Source organism: Odocoileus virginianus, chromosome 20 (genome assembly GCF_023699985.2).
Source record: "Odocoileus virginianus isolate 20LAN1187 ecotype Illinois chromosome 20, Ovbor_1.2, whole genome shotgun sequence".
NCBI classification, from domain to species: Eukaryota; Metazoa; Chordata; class Mammalia; order Artiodactyla; family Cervidae; genus Odocoileus; species Odocoileus virginianus.
In genome coordinates, this window is record NC_069693.1 from 38,451,141 (window position 1) to 38,471,212 (window position 20,072).

The window sequence follows — 20,072 nt, forward strand, 5'->3', positions numbered from 1 at the left end:
TAGTTTCTACAACAGTAATTTTAGTAATTCTTTAGTCCTAGACCTAAAAAATAAGAGAAGCTCCTAATTTAGTTGTATAAATTCATAAAGATCCCACTTACTTCTGTCTTTGTTTAGTTCTGTCGGAGAATTCTGATGGCTTCTGCTGTCACTGCTGCCAGAATTTCTTCTTCTCCTTTTCCCTTTTATCAAAACACTTCTATACACCTTTAAACAGAGCATGAGACGGCAACAGAACTATATCTATTGATCACATCCCAGACTATACAACTTTAACATGTTACTTAATTCTCACCGTTCCCTACAGTAATAGCTGTCCTACTCAGGGGAGGTCTGTAAATGCAGCCAAGGTTGTGTATCTTTTAAATAACATTTACAGGATTTACATCAGGGCCTGTCAGTCTTCAACCTTCAAGTGCCGCCTACAACACTACAGAGCACAATAATATCTGATTGTAAAATCAAGTCATTCTAAGTCAGATACAAAGATCTTAACATGTCTACCTATCTCTTTGAGACAAGTATATAGCATTAAAGGTAAAATGGGTTTTAAAATTTCACTTAATGCTATTTTGGTTAAATGTGCAGCACTGTGTGTGTGCTAAACCAGACTGAATTCAAGGTGACATAGAATCCAAACAGCAGCTTCCTAATTTACATCTATCTTGTAATTATCTGGATTAAAAAGGAATCAAATATTTTACATCATTAACTTTGGGGGAGAAGAGAACTTAATCAAGATGTGAGGCTGTCAATAATTAAATAAGATTAAAATAGAGTCCTCTTTTTTTATCCTGGAGAAGAGGCTACAGAATCACCTGTAGTTAATTGTTTTATATGCAGCAAAAAGACTTTCATCTTTATTTTCAGCCCTGAGAGAAAATGTAGTCACCTGGCTCCGGGCCTGTGGCTGAGTCCTGTAGCAACGCATAATGTTCTGGAAGGACTTGTCTTCTTTTGTGACCTGGCAAAGAGTAAGGGTACACTGAGAGTGAATTTGACTTCTAGCATAATATAGTATGAGATGCTCCATGAACCTGCTCCCTAGTGACACTGGTGAAAACTGTACTAAAAAACAACCATTTAAAGTCTCTGGAAATGTCTCTAAAAAGCATACAACAAATGAAGAAATACATATTCAAGTAAGGCCACTAATTCAGTAACAACAGAGGGAGTATGTGGTATCTGAATCAAGACCTAGAATAAACAACCATAGTGACAGAAAATTCATTAGAGGAATGAAAAACTAGATTTGAACTGGCAAAGGAAAAGTTTAACAAACCTGAGATGGAGTTGTTCACAGAACAGAGGACAGAATGAAGAAAAAAGCGCTTCAGAGAAATGGGGCATACCATTAAGGACATAAAGGTCACATAATGTGAGTACCAGAAGGAGCGAAGCAGGAAGAAATGTTTAAAGGCTGAAACCTTCCAAATTTATTTTAAAAACATTAGTCTCAGTTCAGTTCAGTTGCTCAGTCATGTCTGACTCTCTGCAACCCCATGGACTGCAGCTCGCCCTGGCGAGCAGCTCTCCCTGTCCATCACCAACTTCCGGAGTTTACTCAAACTCATGTCCATTGAGTCAGTGATGCCATCCAACCATCTCATCCTCTGTCATCCCCTTTTCTGCCTGCCCTCAGTCTTTCTCAGCATCAGGGTCTTTTCAAATGAGTCAGTTCTTCCCATCAGGCGGCAAGTTTTGCGAGTTTCAGCTTCAGCATCAGTCCTTCCATTGAATATTCAGGGCTGATTTCCTTTAGCATGGACTGGGTGGATCTTGTAGTCCAAGAGACTCTTAAGAGTCTCCTCCAACACCACAGTTTAAAAGCATCAATTCTTCGGTGCTCAGCTTTCTTTAAACTCCAACTCTCATATCCATATGTGACTACCAGAAAAACCATAGCCTTGACGAGACCTTTGTTGGCAAAGTAATGTCTGCTTTTTAATATGCTGTCTAGGTTGGTCATAACTTTCCTTCCAAGGAGTAAGCACCTTTTAATTTCATGGCTGCAGTCACCATCTGCAGTGACTTTGGAGCCCCAAAAATTAAAGTAAGCCACTGTTTCCAGTTTCCCCATCTATTTGCCATGAAGTGATGGGAGCAGATGCCATGATCTTAGTTTTCTGAATGTCGAGTTTTAAGCCAACTTCTTCACTCTCCTCTTTCATGAAGAGGCTCTTTAGTTCTTCACTTTCTGCCATAAGGGTGGTGTCATCTTCATATGTGAGGTTATTGATACTTCTCCTGGCAATCTTGATTCCAGCTTGTGCTTCCTCCAGCCCAGTGTTTCTCATGATGTACTCTGCATATAAGTTAAATAAGCAGGGTGACAGTATACAGACTTGAAGTACTCCTTTCCCTATTTGTAACCGGTCTGTCGTTCCCTGTCCGGTTCTTTTTTTTCCTGACATGCACACAGATTTCTCAGGAGGCAGGTCAGGTGATCTGGTATTCCCATCTCTTTAAGAATTTTCCACAGTTTGTGGTGATCCACATAGTCAAAGGCTTTGGCATAGTCAATAAAGCAGAAATAGATGTTTTTCTGGAATGCTCTTGCTTTTTCGATGATCCAGTGGATGTTGGCAATTTGATCTCTGGTTCCTCAGCCTTTTCTAAAACCAGCTTGAACATCTGGAAGTTCACAGTTCATGTACTGTTGAAGTCTGGCTTGGAGAATTTTGAGCATGACTTTGCTAGCGTGTGAGATGAGTGCAATTGTGCGGTAGTTTGAACATTCTTTGGCATTGCCTTTCTTTGGGACTGGAATGAAAACTGACCTTTTCCAGTCCTGTGGCCACTGCTGAGTTTTCCAAATTTGCTGGCATATTGAGTGCAGCACTTTCACAGCATCATCTTTTAGGATTTGAAATAGCTCACTGGAATTCCATCACCTCCACTAGCTTTGTTCGGAGTGATGCTTCCTAAGGCCCACTTGACTTCGCATTCCAGAATTTCTGGCTCTAGGTGAGTGATCATCATGATAATACCATCATGGTTATCTGAGTCATGAAGATCTTTTTTGTATAGTTCTGTGTATTCTTGCCACTTCTTAATATCTTCTGGTACTGTTAGGTCCATACCATCTCTGTCCTTTATTGTGCCCATCTTTGCGTGAAATGTTCTCTTGGTATCTCTAATTTTCTTGAAGAGATTCCTAGTCTTTCCCATTCTGTTGTTTTCCTCTTTTTCTTTGTACTGATCACTGATAAGGCTTTCTTCTCTCTCCTGGCTATTCTTTGGAACTCTGCATTCAAATGGGTATATCCTTCCTTTTCTCCTTTGCCTTTTGCTTCTCTTCTTTTCACAGCTATTTGTAAGCCCTCCTCAGACAGCCATTTTGCTTTTTTGCATTTCTTTTTCTTGGGGATGGTCTTGATCCCTGTCTCCTGTACAGTGTCACTAACCTCCATCCATAGTTCATCGGGCACTCATATCTAATTAGATATCATATATAATATATATATCTGATCATATCTAGTCCCTTGAATCTATTTCTCACTTCCACTGTATAATGGTAAGAGATTTGATTTAGGTCATACCCTGAATGGTCTAGTGGTTTTCCCTACTTTCTTCAATTTAAGTCTGAGATATATCCACAAATTCTAACAAATTCCAAGTAAGACAAATGCAAAGAGCTCCATACCCAGACACACAGTAAAAAGTTGGAAGCCAAAGAAAGGGAGAATCTTGAACGCATCAAGAGAAAAGCAACTTTCTGCTTACTAGGAAACTCTAATAAAGTAACATAACTTCTCATTAGAAACTATGGAGGCTATGAAACAGTGTACAAAGTAAAATCTAAGAATCCAGTATGTAACAAAATTATCTTTCGTAAGTGAAAGTGAAATGAATACAGTCTCAGCTAAACATAAAGACAGAAAACTTGCTGCCAGCAGAACCATCTTACATGAAAATACTGAAGTTCTTCAAGCTAAAAGTAAGTGACCCCACACAGTAATTCAACTACACAAGAAAAAACAAAGAGCAATGGTAAAAACAATTATGTAACTGGAAAGAATATAAAATGTGTATTTCTTCTCAACTGATTTTAATTGTATAAAACAAAATATATATGTGAAGAAATGTGCTGTTATATCTCAATAAAGATGGGACCAAAAAAAGGCAGAGGAAAAAAAAAAAAATAGAAAACCCTAAAGAAACCACTAGTAAAAATAAGTTAAAAACTCAATGCTGAAATTAAAATGCCATATTAGAAAGTATTTACTGAATGCACATGAAAGCAGTGAAGGAGAGGATCTAAAAGACATGAGACATAAAAAGTAAAACGTCAGACATAAATCCAGTTACAACAATGTTAAATGTGAATGTATTAACACAATCAAAGGAAGAAACTGTTACATTAGATTAAAAAAAGAGACCCAACTATATACTCCATATACAAAAGACACACTTTGGGTTAAAGCAAACAGATTTAAAAGAAAAGGATGGAAAGAAGACGTATCATGCAAACAGCAACTCAAGAAAGCTGAGTGGCTATACAAAGATCACCCTATAAAACAGACTTTAAAACAAAAAAATTATTAGAGATAAAGAGGGACATTTCATAATGATGAGGGGGTCAATCCATTAGAAAGATCTAACAATTAAAAACATACATACACCTAATAACAGAGCACCAAAATACATGAAGTAAAAACTGACAGAAATTAATGGAGAAATAGACAATTCAATAATATTTAGAGAGTTCAGTATCCCACTGGCAATAATAGATTGATCAACTAGACAGAAGATCAACAAAGAAACAGACTTTAACACTATTAAGGAAAAAACAACACACTAAAAACCTTACATCTATAGATGTAACAGATGTAACACCCAACAACAGAATATATATTCTTCTTAAGTGCACATTGAACACTGTCCAGGAAAGACCATATGCTAGGCTACAAAACTTCAATAAATTTAAGTGGACTAAAGTAACTAATACATTGTGTTTTGGAACCACAATGGATTGAAACTAGAAATTAACAGAAATTTGAGAAACTCACAAATACATGGAAATTAAACAACACACCTAGATAACCAGTAAGTCAAAAGACGTTAGAGAATGCTTTGAAATGAATGAACTAAAGACACAACATACCCTAATTTATGAGATACAGCTAAAGCAGTGCTTAGAGGGAAATCTACAGCTCTTAATGCCCATAGCAAGAAAAAAGAAAGATTACCTAATAATCCATCTTAAGACACTAAAAAAAACCCAGCAAACACAGCCTAGGGAATTCCCTGGTGGTTCAGTGGCTGGGACTTGGCGCTTTCAACTGCCGAACGCCTGGGTTCAATCCTGATCAGAGAACTAAGATCCCACAATCCCTGATCAGAGAACTAAGATCCCACAAGATCCCTGATCAGAGAACTGAGATCCCACAAGATCCCTGATAAGAGAACTAAGATCCCACAAGATCCCTGATCAGAGAACTAAGATCCCACAAGATCCCTGATCAGAAAACTGAGATCCCACAAGATCCCTGATCAGAGAACTAAGATCCCACAAGATCCCTGTGTGGCAGCCAGGAAAACAGAACAAAAGTAAGCCTCAAGAAAGCTTGAGAAAAAGAACAAAAGCAAGCAGAAAGAGGGGAATAATAAAGATTAGAGCATATAATAATAAACCAGAAAGTGGTTCTTTGACAAAATCAACAAAATTAATAAAACGTCAGCTAGACTGACCAAGGTTTTAAAAAAAGACCATCAAATTACAACTGACAAAGAATAAAAAGGACTAAAAGGTAAACAATGGTGCCAACAAATTAGAAAGCCTGGAGAAAACAAATTCCTTGGAAGATACACACTACCAAAACTGATTCTAGAAGGAATAGACAATCTGAATAGACCCGTAACTAGGAAAAAAGAATCATTCAGCAATAAACTACCTACAAAGAAAAGCATAGGCCCCAAATGTTCATTAATCAGAAGGTAAAATATGGTTAAGATAACAATACTCCTCAAACTAACTACAGATTCAACACAATCTATCTGAACCCCACCTGACTTCTTTATAACAAGAAGAATAGACAAGTTGATTCTAAAATTCATCAAGAATGTCAAGCAATTTAGACTAGCCAAACCTTGAAGAAAAAAGTTACCGATTTTAAAACTTGGACCATTTGTTTTAAAATGTATAAGGTTATGTGAGTTTCACCTCAATAAATTATTTTAAAGAACAAAGTCAGATAAGTGTCAATGAGAATGTGGAGAAATAAGGACCTTCATATACTATCTGTGGAACTGTAAAATGGTGTAGTGACTTTGGAAAACAGTCTGGCAGTTCCTCAGTTAAATGTGGAGTTTACCACATGACCCAGCAATATGCTCCAAGGTATGTACAGAAGAGAAATGAAAAAATGTCCATGCAGAAACTTATATACACATGTTCATTAGCAGCATTATTTATAATAGTCCTAAAGTAGAAATAATCTAAATGTCCGTCAACTAATGGATAAACAAAATATCATATATTCATACAACAGAATATCATATTCTAAAATTGACTGTGGTGCTTGTCACACATATCTATGAATACACTAAAATCCACTGGGCTGTATATTTTAAATGGGTGAATTATTCGGTATGTGAATTTTACCTCAGTAAAAGAGTAAGGAAGTAGCATCTTTTTCCTTTTATATTCCTAATGATACTCACCTTTGCCATCACATAAATGGCACACATTAACAACTGGTCCAGGTGTCTGTCCATCATAAGCTCAGGACACTGAATTATGGAGAATTCAAAGCAGGTCCAGATTTTTTTCCTCAGTTCATCTGAAATATCCAATTTAGCACAAAGATCCCGAAGGCGGACACCTGCTAAGTGATAAACCTAGTAGATAAACATAAATATTATATCTCAAACTTTATCTAACCCTTGTATTTCCCGAGTTCTAGACCTAGTGAGGGTACGTGAAAAATTACCTTCCTAAAGAACAGCGATAAAGAGCTGGTCTTCCTGGGTCTGATACTGCTGCTGGCTAAAGGCAGGCCTTGTTTAAGCTGTCCACCCGGGGAAATCTGCTGAATGGCCACCTGACCAGGGACCTGCAAGGTCGCTCCTGTCACCTGTTGAGAGCTTACGCTTCCAGCCAGGGCCTGAGCGCTGAGGGGCTGGATGGAGCCGGTCACAGCTTGCGCCTGCCCCCCGACACTGACCTGGACTGGGAAGAACGTTATTCCTCCACTCTCATTGGCAATACCTACAGTGAGTTTCAAAGGAAAAAAAGCACAAAGAAAATGTTGATAATACCAGATTCTCCGGGCAGAGGGTTCCCATTTTTCCCCTCCCAACCCCCTTCCTACTCCACACTTGTCTCCTATCATCATTCCAGCCAAATCTCAGGTAATAAATGCCAGAGAACTCAATATTCAACTCTGCCTTCCTTACCTTGTACAGGAATGGTCACTGTTTGCCCATTGTTGGCTGTGACGGTGGCTGTTGCCATGGTGACCAAGGTCTGTCCAGGAACTGGTGTGACAGATACCGCTTCCCCAGGTACATTCTGCACGGGGACAGCATTGACTAGAGGCTGCGGGGGAATGCGCCCAGGGGTCCCTCCATCAGTGGGGCTGTCGTTCTCCACAAATAGTCGCCTTCTGGTAGAACTGGCTGTTGGGGAGCTGTACCTATCATACAGTGTGGTTGGAGATGATATGCCTAGGGTCAGAAAAAAGAAAAGATCGAACCATTTAACTCAAGGAGACAGATCTGACTGCCATCCAAGATATTATGCTCACAACTAAGTGTTTGAAATACGTTATAATTGAAAAACAAAAATTACAGGAGTCACATCATAGCTAAATTCAATGAATGAAAATTCAACTGAATACTATTAACAGCATAATTTAAAGGAAGGATTTTTCTGTATTTGTCTCATGCAGTTGCTTTTTTCACTACATCTCCTGCTAAATCAAACTAGACTTTTCCCTCCACTACCATGAGGTCTTGATGATTTGGAGGCATTTTGAGTAACTATTTTTCTACCGTATTCAGTTTCTACCTAACACTCAGATAACACGATTTCACTGTAAAGCTACTACTTGATATGAAGACTTGACGGACTTGAAATTACTATGGTAACATTTGGGGCATTTACTCTCCATTTTATGCATTTTCATCATTGCTACTTTTTACACGTAGAAAGTTACTAAAATACAATGTTATTCAGTAAGAATGGACATACATGTTTTAGATTCAGTTAAGCTTAGCTTACTATTCTTTAAACAACCTTACTGAGATATGATTCACATATATTTCACCCACTTAAATTGTACAATTCAATGGTTTGGGGTATATTACATTACTATTTTTTTTAAAGTTGTGGTAAAATACATATAATTTGGCATTTTACCCATTTTTGAGTATACAGTCTAGTGGTATCACATTCACAGAGGGTGTTGCTGGTAGCTCAGCTTGTAAAGAACCTGCCTGCAAAGCAGGGGACCCCCGTTTGATTCCTGGGTTGGGAAGATTCTCTGGAGAAGGGATAGGCTACCAACTCCAGGATTCTTGAACTTCCCTGGTGGCTCAGCTGGTAAAGAATCCGCCCACGATTCGGGAGACCTCAGTTCGATCCCTGGGTTGGGAAGATCCCCTGGAGAAGGGAACAGCTGCCCACTCCAGTATTCTGGCCTGGAGAATCCCATGGACCGTATAGTCTATGGGGTCGCAAAGAGTTGGACATGACTAAGTGACTTTCACTTACTGTGCAGACCACCACTACCACCACCATATTTCCCTAAAACTTTTTCAACATCCCAAACAGAAACTCTGTTAACCACTGTAGCTTCGTCTATTGTTAAGTTTGAATCCATAGCAATCTGAATTTTTGAGAAGCATCCCTTTCTCTTTTCCATGTCCAGCTGTAAAGACTGCACATGAGTGGGTTTTAAGTATTAAAATATATGTAGGGAGGTCATAAGAGGATTGATAGTAGTTCTGATAGACTGTGGCTTAACATTTCAATTTCTTGATGATACAAAAGCAAACAAATTTACTAGATTTACATTTGGAACAAAGCTGCAGAGTTAAGAAGAATACATTAATTGTGATCACTGTCTCTGGAAAAACAAAAAAAGTTCTCTTGTATAGCACAGGGAACTATATTTAATATCCTGTGCTAAACTATAATAGAAAAGAATATGAAAAAAGAATATATGTACATGTATAACTGAGTCACTTTGCTAGATAGCAGAAAGTAACACAATATTGTAAATCAACTTTATTTCAATAGTTTTTTTAGTGTTTTAAATTATGATCATTATCATGTAAAATATTAAAAGACCTCATGAAAATGGAAAAGTGCTAAGTACAAAAAATGAAGTTTAAAGTGGATAACAAGCAGAAAAAGTTAGGCCATTATGCCTCCTCTTTAAAAAATGAGGAAATTTTCATACAGATCATTCATTTTCATTGACTATGCACTGACATAGAGTGATTTCTGATTTTAAAACTGATCTTCTATAGCCAGTGCTTATCAATTACATTGAAAAGTTGATCTAGAAATAATATCTTTCTAATGGCATCTAACAATTTAGAACTCTGTATTTACAGAACTGCTTTTAAAAAAGTAGTTTTATCTGAAGTAGTTGCACTTGGCAACTGTTATAAAGAGCTGTCTAAAATGTAACCAGATGAACAGTGAAGCTTCCCTTTGTACCTCAGGGACAGCAGTGCTGTTATGTTAACCAGAGTAGCACTGCTCAGCTGACAAGAGGCAAAGCTAAACATGCCTGGGAATTCCCTGTGACCCGTGGTTGGGACCTGGAGATTTCACTGCCGGGGTCAATCCTTGGTCAGGGAACTAAGATCCCACAAGGAGCAAGGCATGGTCAAAACAATAAAAAACGTGAACACAGTCAGGCCATTCCAGTCCTCTCACCTCACTGGCTCGTCTATACCTAATTACATCATAGACTCCATCTTTAAGAAACCTTTTTCTGTTTCTTCTGATTTTAACAGTAATACATATTCATCTTAAAAACTTTATAGAAATCACCTGGAATTCTATTACCCAACAATAATCATTTATGGTTTGGTTTTTCCATTTCAGCCCTTTTGTATGTTTCTAGGAAAACATATACTTAAAAAATAGGAATCGTATTAATATATAGCATTCTATCTATTTTAAAAGATACTTATCATACATTTTCTTGTGCTCTTTAACAGATCCACATGACACTATAATACATGGATTATTTTCTTCTATATATACCCTACTAACTGCACTTGTTTTGGATGGAATTTAAATCCCCAAAATACTTCCCCTAATATTTTAAACTTACTTCTTCCAAGTCCTCCAGTATCAGCACGAACTTCACTCACCCTTCTGGGAGTCAGAGGGGAGCCAGCAATACAAATTTCATCTGCTCTTTCCAGGTTCTGAGGTGGCATGACCTATTAAGTAAGAAATGTTTACACAAAATACCATGATTCAAAAAAGTTTTTTTTTAACATCAAAAAATAATAATCTAAGGCAAAAGGAAATTATCTTGGCTCATCAGTCCCTCTAAATAAAATCACCTATCTTTTTCACTTTCATACTGAAGTTAAAAAAAAAAATTCTGGGACTTTCTTAGTGGTGCAGTGGATAGGAATCTGCCTGCCAAAACAGCGGACGTGAGTTCAATCCCTGGTCCAGGAAGATCCCACATGCCCCTGAGCAATTACTGAAGCCCGTGCACCCCAGAACCCATGCTCTGCAACAAGAGAAGTCACCCAAAGAGAAGCCTGCACACTGCGACTCGAGAGCAGCCCCTACTTGCAGCAACCAGAGGAAGCCCGAGTGCGGCAATGAAGACCCAGCACAGCCAAGAAACAGAAGTAAATCTTTAAAAAAAATTTTGGCAGGTTTAAAAAACTCAAACCTAATAACTGGACACTAAATACAAAGTAACCTTCATTACTCATTTGGAGAATTAGACAATCAACCATTTTAAAGTACAGAAACTCGATTAGGAAATCAGGACACAGCACTGAATTCTCACTCCGTCACTAAGACCTTGGGGCGGTGACTACCCATTTGACTTGCTTCCTTGTAGACACAGAGGTGACTGTGCCAGACTACACCCAGCTGCTGCCGTCCCACACTTATGAGCAAGACGCTAAGTTTAATTGTGGTCAGTGAAAGAGAATTATGAATAGGATAGATGGTGATATGCTTTTTGTCATAGAAAGACGTTAAGATCCTTTCACAAACCTCTTCGCATGTGGGAACTCTGTTCTCATTGTCTCTAATTCTGTCCCAGAGCGGAGACTCTGGTTTCCATGCTAAATGATCCAAGATTTGTTCTTCAATCTGATTAAGGTGTTTTACCACCTCTCTACAAAGGCCATCTTCTGCTCTAATGAATACTTCTATCACCTGAAATGTTTAAAAATGTCTTGGTTTGTTTAGTAATAACTTTTAACAAGAAAATTATTCAAGTGGAAAAGCAAAATGGGCAAACATATTTCAATATTTTTAACATATTTATAGAAACAGAAGTCAATTTATGAAAAATTATAAGGTTAAAGACTACTATTTCGAAACAGCTGCTCTTCATTTCATTACCTTAATAAATAATTATTTAAACTGCAGGTATGAACCATCTAAAATCTTTTGTAAGGTAATACATTTCAAAAATCTTTAAATTAAAAAACATGCTCTATTGAGATTAAGAAACATGACTCAAAATGTGATAGTTAAAAACTGAACAGTCTATGCCACTTTAAAAATTAGTTTTAACTAGTGTATGAGAATTAAGATAAATTTATATACTAAATCAATATCAAGAGGGAAACCAAATTAGTGCTGTAACTGTGTGCCTCTATATAACATGTGAAAAGCTCTTTTCTGAAAGACACTTTCATTTAATTGTCATAAAATTAAAAAGAAGGTTGCTATCATGATTAGCTAGTGATAATTTGCTATTTATAAACTTTCTTACCTTATAAAAAGAAAGTATTCTAAAAGACTATCAGAAATATGGAGGAATCATATGAAACTTTTATACAAAACAGGTCTATACACATTAAAAGAATTTATAGTTATTAAGACTCTCCTATTTCTTCTCTGCTCCCCATTTAGCGTGGCAATTATTAAATATGTAATTAAAAACAGAAGAAATGTACTTCCATATTAAAATGGATGAGATGACTAAGAACAAGATGCTACTCTCTTCTATAATTTCCTCATCAGTATCAGATTTTCAAAAGTACCTTGTAAAAATGATAAAGTGGCACATCGAATATTTCAGTAATAAATGGAAAATTCCCAGGAGGCTTGTAAGAAAAAGTGACGACCTCAAGGCAGCATGCCAAGAGTGATCTGTGGAATGCATCTTGTTCCAGAATGCCCTATAAAAAAAACAAAGCTTCAACATGCAGGAACATTTTTATACACTTCTGTATGTCTCAAAATTTTAAAAAGAAAAATTGTCCTGGAACAGCCTTTTAAGTTTCTACAATCATACACTATTTTACTGAAGTTCAGGTGATTCACATACAATGTTACAGTGGTCTCAGGTGTACAGTGTAATGATTCAGTACTTTTGCAGACTATACTCTAGAAATAAGTTATTATGTGACAGTGGCTGTAATGCACTGTGCTATACAGTATATCCTGTTGCTTATCTGTTTTGTATATAGCAGTTAGTACAGTTAATGCCACAGTCCTAATTTATCCTTTCCTCCTTCCCTCTCCCCTTGGTAAGCACACGTCTGTCTTCTCTATCAGTGAGTCTGTTTCTGTTTTGCATACTTTTAAGATTACATGTGTAAGTGACATTTCACTTAGTATTCTCTAGGTCCATCCACACCATGCAAATGGCAGAATTTTATTCTGTTTTATGGCTAACATTCCATTGTATACACAGCCAAATTTTTATACAGAATAAAAGCAGTATAGATAGTTTAAAGGAGTCAGAACCATTATATGTCAATTTTACAGTTTTCACTAAAATGTTATTTAAAGTTAATTTATTTTTAAATTATTTTTATTGAGGTCATTAAAAGTAAGCATTACTTCCACAATCTAGAAAAATTACCTTAGTCACAGATCAATGGTTGAATATTTATGTTAAATTCCTATATAGTCGATACTCAATTTACTCAATACAAGGCTTGAATTAAAACTCCTTGTTATTTAAAAACCTCAATTAAAGTTAAGTCTGAATGTGTTAACCTTGACTGCAGAGTCTTACTGCCCACAGAAACTCTAAGTGATAACACATAGCCTGCTGCAATGAGAAACACTAAGTGGGCAACTGCAGATGAGAGGCTCAGAACACAAGTTTCCTTAGATGACAATCTTATTCCCTCAAAGTCATATATTATTTTTTTCAATAATGGCTGTTTTCTTGGTGGGTTGGGCTGAAAGGGAACTACATTTTATTGTGCTGCTCAGGACATTGGTTATTTACTCACAGATAAATCCATGTCTCCCAGTCTTTTTTGTTCCTGCTCAATAACAGATTCTAATACTTTATAGTAAAGCATCTCTGCAAAACGAAAATGTTTGCTGGCAATATCTGAATAAATAATTAAAAAAAAAAACACATGCAAAGAACATAAGTATTATGGAAAATGAGGGTCTATCCCATCCCGCACCCACAGAATACAATTTAAAAACCAACCCCAACACTTCATATATTTGTATGTACTTCCCAGAGCTACTATTTCAACTGTCCCTAAGATTCCTTAACATTTTCTTCATGGTAACATGAAATTTTTCTAAAATTGGAAATAAAATTTGTACATAAGAACTGTAATAGCATTCCATCAAGATCACACTTTTTAAAATTCTGAACGGAGCAGCTCTATGCTAAGAAGTATGTAATTGGCTTGCTACTGCACTCCTATTTGGTACTTATACTTCATGACATCAAACAACTCCAAGAACAGGCCTGGGCAGGTAACAGTTATATCTTCTGTCCTTGTTCTTATGAGGAATCACTATAGTTCTATACTTAATATCCAGTCTACAAATGAAAATTAAAGATTTTTTTAAGTGCCAGAAGTCCAACATAATAAAGATTATCAATCTAAAATTTCTCTCTTATTAAGATTAGCCTAGAAATCAGTTGGTTGACAGAAAAGTTGGATATCCGTATTGTGGCCCTCAGACTAGAGTCAAATCTCTTCTACATATTTCTGACTCGGTTACCAAGAAAGAAATCCATATTAATGTTAACATTAATAGTTAAATTTCAAAAATGAAAATAATATGGATAATATTAAGCCTTACCTTTAGCACAGTTACTGCTATCCTCCTCTGACTGGGAATGCTGAGAATATATCTCATACATTTCCTTCAATCTGTTGGCAATAGCCTGGGTTGGATCTCTGGAACATGACCTAAAAAAAGAAGAAGAAATTGTTTGATTTAAGTGTCTTACCAAGTCACAAAGTGATAAACTGTTTATGACTCTGGAATTTCAGAGTAATTTTAACCTGTAAATATCAAATACTTTGAGCAGAAACTGTATATATCCCAATTAATCCAGGCAATCCCATACTTCCTTATAAAAGCTGTTAGTATTACCATTTGAATGAAAAATATTTATTCCATGGAGCAACTCTAACCGGTGCCCATTTGATGAACGAGACTGGCCCCCACCTACCCTACACATCTGCAATCACTGTTGACAAACAAAATTGCCCTCAACTCTTTCCCCAGATAGCAGCACAACTCTTATTAAGGACTCCTAGAAGAAAACAGAATGAAGGGTTATATAATCTGTACTACAACAAAGTCGTAGAAATCATTACTGGCATTCTACATTTTTCCCTCCAAAATGAAGTTTATTTCATTGATTTTTCTATTTTTACTTGAAAGGCACTATATGTTCAATTCAGAAGCATAGTATAAATGATCACCATGTGGGCTTTTGTAATAACTATGTTTTTACCTTGGTCATAAACATATATATTCATTGTAGAAATGCAACAAGTTTAGAAAATTATAAAGGAAATAAAAAGCAATTATAGTCCTGATACTAATGGCTACTGAATATCACATGTAAGCAGAATTTTATTTATGAATACACACAGAGGTTGCAAAACCAGGACTCTCTGGTTCTACCTAGTATCTACTGGCAATATTTAACCCCACTAATGGTATTTAAGATTAAAGAAGCTGTTACACCTGGTTAGAGACTGCAAAGAGATCTGGAAGACACAGAGGTTGACAGCCTTCCAAAATGTATTTATAAAATGCTTCTGATTTCTAGGTAAACAAGATTCATCTGAGAAATATGACTCAGGAAGAGGTCAGGCAGAAAAGCCCATTGGGTGTCACTCACAATCGAGTTTATGAATAAAGTAGACTTCATTTTAAAAAATGTACAGGAGGAGTGATCAGTCTCGGTATTTAATATGTGTGGCTATGAGTGGGAAATTACTGTATGTTTATACAGGGCTTTCTTATACTATACTGCCAGAAATTAAATGGTCTCCCACAGGGTCTATGTCATTAAATCATAAATGTTTAGGAATAGGAGCAGTCTTGGAGGTAATTTTGTCAAGTAAATTTGCTAAAAATTATGCACAGGTAATTAAATTCAGTCTATTGTGTTTTTCACTAAAGTTCCCTGATATTCTTACTAGCATCAGACAGATCAAAGGAACTAAAGGCAGCTGACTTCCTTTTCAGGCTAAGGGTGTTTTATAGAACTTAGAAAAGTTACAGTGGTTTTACATTGGCTGTGAATCTAACTGGCTATCTTTTCAAATGTGACCCACCCTTCAGAAATTTGCTCAGATTCAATCCTCATTCTGATGTCCTTTGACAGATGCCCATCTTTACTGATCCATCTTTGCTTGAAATCTTAAGATAGAATAACTGATAATAGATAGTTTAGTGTTTCATTCTACAGTATGTAGTGTTATTAGTTACTGTCTCCTAAACTATGTTTAAAAAAATCTGAGAGCTATGAACTGAGTGTCTGCAGCTGCACCCCTCCCTATTCTCTCCTCAATTTCATGTACTGAAATCTAATCCCCAAGGTGACAATGTACAGAGGTGGGGCATTTGGGAGGTGATTAGGCCATGAGGGGGGCGGTCCTCATGAATGGGATTAGAGCCCCTATAAAGAAAACCCAAGCGAGCTCCCTTCTTCCTTCTGTTACATGAGGACACAGCAAAAAGACAGCTGTCTACAAACCAGGAAGCAGTCCTCACCCGACACTGACTGTTAGCACCTTGATCTTGGACTGCCAGCCTTTAAAACTGTTAGAAATTAGTGTCTTGTTGTCTCTAAGCCACCAATACTCAGCCTACCATATTCTGCTATAGCAGCCCAAATGGACTAAGATACTGAGAAAAAAGGATCATTTTCTATTCATACCTTCTATGTCCTCTAAGGACTAACAACAGAACTGAGCATAACATTGATATAAAATTTTCAGTGGGTGAATTAAGGCACAAATGGCAAAATAGTAAAATAAAAACTTGGGAGACAGTCAATAACCAAATCTTAGAAGGCAAGAAGGGCTCCAACTAACCTTAGGACCTGCTCCAGCTTCTCACTCGGGGCGTTCCGGAGGCCTGTGAGCATGGTGTGAAGGCGACTCAAGCTGTGTGTAGCTGCAGAAACTGGAGTCACACAAGGGCTGCTGTCCTTAATGTACCTCACACCGGTAAGAGGTGTGGAGACTCTAAGTGCTTTAGACTAAAGGGGGGAAAGGAACATTATTTTAGGTCAAAGAGACTGTCAATCACTTCATAAATGGGAATTCAAACCAATCAGACTTTATATTATTCATAAATATTAGTGATTCAAATGTCACCACTAAGGGACATCATTATCCATGTGAAATTGTGTTAAAGGACAATCTATACTTTGGCCAACCAAGAAGTTTGTCTCTTAAAAGTTAAATATTTATGGGAATTCTCCCAGCAGTCCTGTGGTTAGGGCTCTGAACTTTCACTGCCAAGGGCTGTGGTTCAATTACTGGTTGGGAACTAAGATCCCACAAGCCTCACCATGTGGCACAGACCAAAAAAACAAAAAGTTAATGTTTAAAATAACGAAAGTTCCCTAATATTCCTTCTTAAAAACTTAACTTGAAAGCAAAAAGAAGCATGAAAATATTAAGGCTATCTCTGACAAACATAATTTCATAACTCCATCTATTGTTATTTTTGTAATTATTCAAAGACTCACAAAGAAAGCTGAAAATTAAATCCAGCCCAAATGAAATTCATGATTTCACAAAAGCTCATCTGAATAATCCAATCTGCTTCACAGAGAGGATAAAGCAAACCTTCCTAGAGGTAGAACACAACCTGATGCAGAGAGCCTTCTTCAGTCTTCTTGCCCCTCCTTTAGTTTCTAGAATCTATCATAGGTTTTCCCTCTAAAGCAGACAGATCTTCAGAGAAATAAGTTCAAGTGAAATTCTTAAATACAAAAATTTAAAAGATACAACTTGATGCCAAATAATTTAAGCATGAATACATAGTCTAATAAAATATCTTTTTCTATGTTTCCAACAAATTCTGAAAGGTTAAGATAGCTTAAGAGTTTTTAATACTCAAGACGGACTATGTTTCCCTATGTAGTAAATGTACTTATTCCAGAGACAGCTGTAAAAACACCAACCAAAAATTTTACCTGGCAACAGAACTGTTCGAGTTCCACGAGATACAGAAATGCACTATACAGAAATAAGTCTATACGCTTTCTCTGTGACTTAAGAGTAGAGCCAAGACTTCCACTCTGCTTCAAAGAAGTTAATTCTATAATTTTTTTAGGTCAATAAGATGATCTAGGTAGATTAACTACATTCAGAAGATTTCCCTCTGTACTTAACAGTTGTTTTTCCTGGCTTTGTCAGTTCTTAGTTGCCGCACTTGGGATCTTGGTTGCCATGTGCAAGTTCTTTAGTTGCAGCATTGGGATCAGACCTGGGCCCCCTGCATTGGGAGCACCAAGTCTCAACCACTGGGCCACCAACGGAGTCCCTGGACAGCTTTTCTTGCAGCCACTGTCTTCCCTGTACATGACCCGGTGCCTTTCCGGGAGGAGCAGCATCAGCAGCCAGCAGCATCTCACCACGGTGCCTACAGGCAGCAGTGCTTCCACAAAGGAAACGAGGTAAGACAACCACAAACAACTTCCTGCCCACAGTCCTCAAAGGTCGGCATGGGGCTTCTTGGTAGCCCCGTTTAAGTTCTTAGCTTAAAACTTCCTGTGCATTCTGAATCAAGAAGAATCTTTAACTCCTTAGACCTCTTTTATTGCCTATCAACTCATACTACTAGGTAACCCCTCCTAATTCCATGACTTTAAAAGCCATCTGTATCCTAATGACTGTATGTGTATGTGTGTGTGAAGTCCTTACATATGGGCTTCACAGGTGGTGCTAGAGGTAAAGAATCCAATATAGGAGACATAAGAGATGCTGCTTTGATCTTGGATCAGGAAGATGCCCTGGAGGAGGACACAGCAACTCACACCAGTCTTCCTGCCTGGACAGAGGAGCCTGGCAAGCTACAGGCCGTGGGGTCGCAAAGAGTCAGACACACCTGAGCGCACACACACAGGTACTTTAGCCTTTACATTTGCTGTGAACTCTTGTCTTATCTCTCTCTCTATTAAAGATTTATTCATCTTTGCACTGGGTCATTGTTGCTGCGTGCAGGCTTTCTCTAGTTGCAGCAAGTGGGGGCTGCTCTTTGTTGCGAGGCTCAGGCTTCCCATTGCGGTGGCTTCTCTTGTTGTGAGCACAGGCTGTATGCGTGCTGGCTCAGTAGTTGCAGCTCATGGGCTTAGTTGCTTAGTTCACAGCATGTGGAATCTTCCCAGGCCAGAGACTGAATCTGTGTCCCCTACATCGGCAGGCAGATTTTTAACCACTGGACCAGCAGGGAAGCCCTGGTCTTGTGCATCTTAACTGGCTACTCAGGTCCTCTACTAGAATGTCTAAAAGACACCTCACACTGAACATGCTCATGACTGTAACTCTTGATTTTTCACCCCCCAGACTTGTTCTTTCTCCCTCAATAACTGTCAATAGTAAATAATTATGTGATGCCTACAAGCACTGAACACAACACTCATCACAGACCTCATGAAGCTTAGACTCTAATGCAAGGAGACAGATAATGAACAGTCCACCTATCCTCCTTCCCCTCTTCCTCCTTCTGTCTTTCTCTACCTATCATCTTCAGATAAACATTTCTTTCTACCTATCTACCAACCATCAGACAGTGATTAATACTAACACTAATCACAGAGTAAGAGGGAAAAGAAGTCTTGAGGTATGGGAGGATGCTGGTGGTTATTATTTTATATAGTAGTCAGGTTATTAGAGATCTGGAGGAAGTGAACAAGTAAACCACATGAGTATCTTGAAGAAACACACCATAGGCCAAGGAAACAGCTTGCTCTGAGTTGGGAGTATGCCTGGCATATCTGAAGAAGGAAAAAGGAGGTTAATGTGACATGAGTGGAAACGGTGAGGAAGAAGGTGCTGAGAGATGAATTCAGAGAGGGAGTGGGGCTAGATCACTGAAGACCTTCCAGACATCTGTAAGGACATTAGCTTTTATACCATGCACCCAACTGGAGTCCTCACTGTTTTCTTTCTTGCACACTTGTGCAAGAAATTCTGTGGATGCTGTCTCCATAACAGAGCCCAAATACAACCATTTCTCCAATTCAAAACACCATGAATTATCACCAGAATCATTGCAATAGCCTCTTAATTCCTTACTCCTACCCCTGCCCCATCCCACCTCTTCACGAGCCCTTTTAAAAATGTAAACCAGATCCCATCAGTCACTGTTCTCTACAACACCTTCCTAATGGCTTTCCTCTCAAGCAGAGCAAAAGTGAACCTCTTCCCGTGGCTTTCACAGCCCCATATGGTTGGCCTGTCCCCTTGGTCCACCCTCCTTCACTTCTTAGCCATGTTTCTCTCATGCATTCAATTTCTACCACACTGGTGTTCTCACTGTTCCTTCAAAAAGCCAATCAGATCCGTACCTAGTGTCTTTGTGCTTGCTGCTGTCTTGGTTTCAAATACCTTTCCCAGCTGTTCCCATAATTTGCTTCCTCAACTTCTTCAAGCCT

At 37.9% G+C, this 20,072-nt stretch overlaps 1 protein-coding gene across 2 annotated transcripts in view; it reads right to left on the bottom strand.

Moving 5' to 3' along the window:
- The window catches only part of RBL2 (RB transcriptional corepressor like 2), a 42,701-nt gene that overhangs the window by 5,734 nt on the left and 16,895 nt on the right, over positions 1-20,072 (bottom strand). For both annotated transcript variants that reach the window (XM_020873070.2, XM_070451302.1), the window contains 11 exons: positions 16,498-16,664; positions 14,240-14,349; positions 13,420-13,523; positions 12,214-12,351; positions 11,213-11,377; positions 10,299-10,410; positions 7,402-7,671; positions 6,936-7,213; positions 6,667-6,843; positions 893-964; positions 102-207 (listed from right to left, as the gene is read on the bottom strand). In XM_020873070.2, coding sequence (XP_020728729.1) covers positions 102-207; positions 893-964; positions 6,667-6,843; positions 6,936-7,213; positions 7,402-7,671; positions 10,299-10,410; positions 11,213-11,377; positions 12,214-12,351; positions 13,420-13,523; positions 14,240-14,349; positions 16,498-16,664 — 1,699 coding nt within the window. The remainder of the gene's footprint in view (positions 1-101; positions 208-892; positions 965-6,666; positions 6,844-6,935; positions 7,214-7,401; positions 7,672-10,298; positions 10,411-11,212; positions 11,378-12,213; positions 12,352-13,419; positions 13,524-14,239; positions 14,350-16,497; positions 16,665-20,072) is intronic.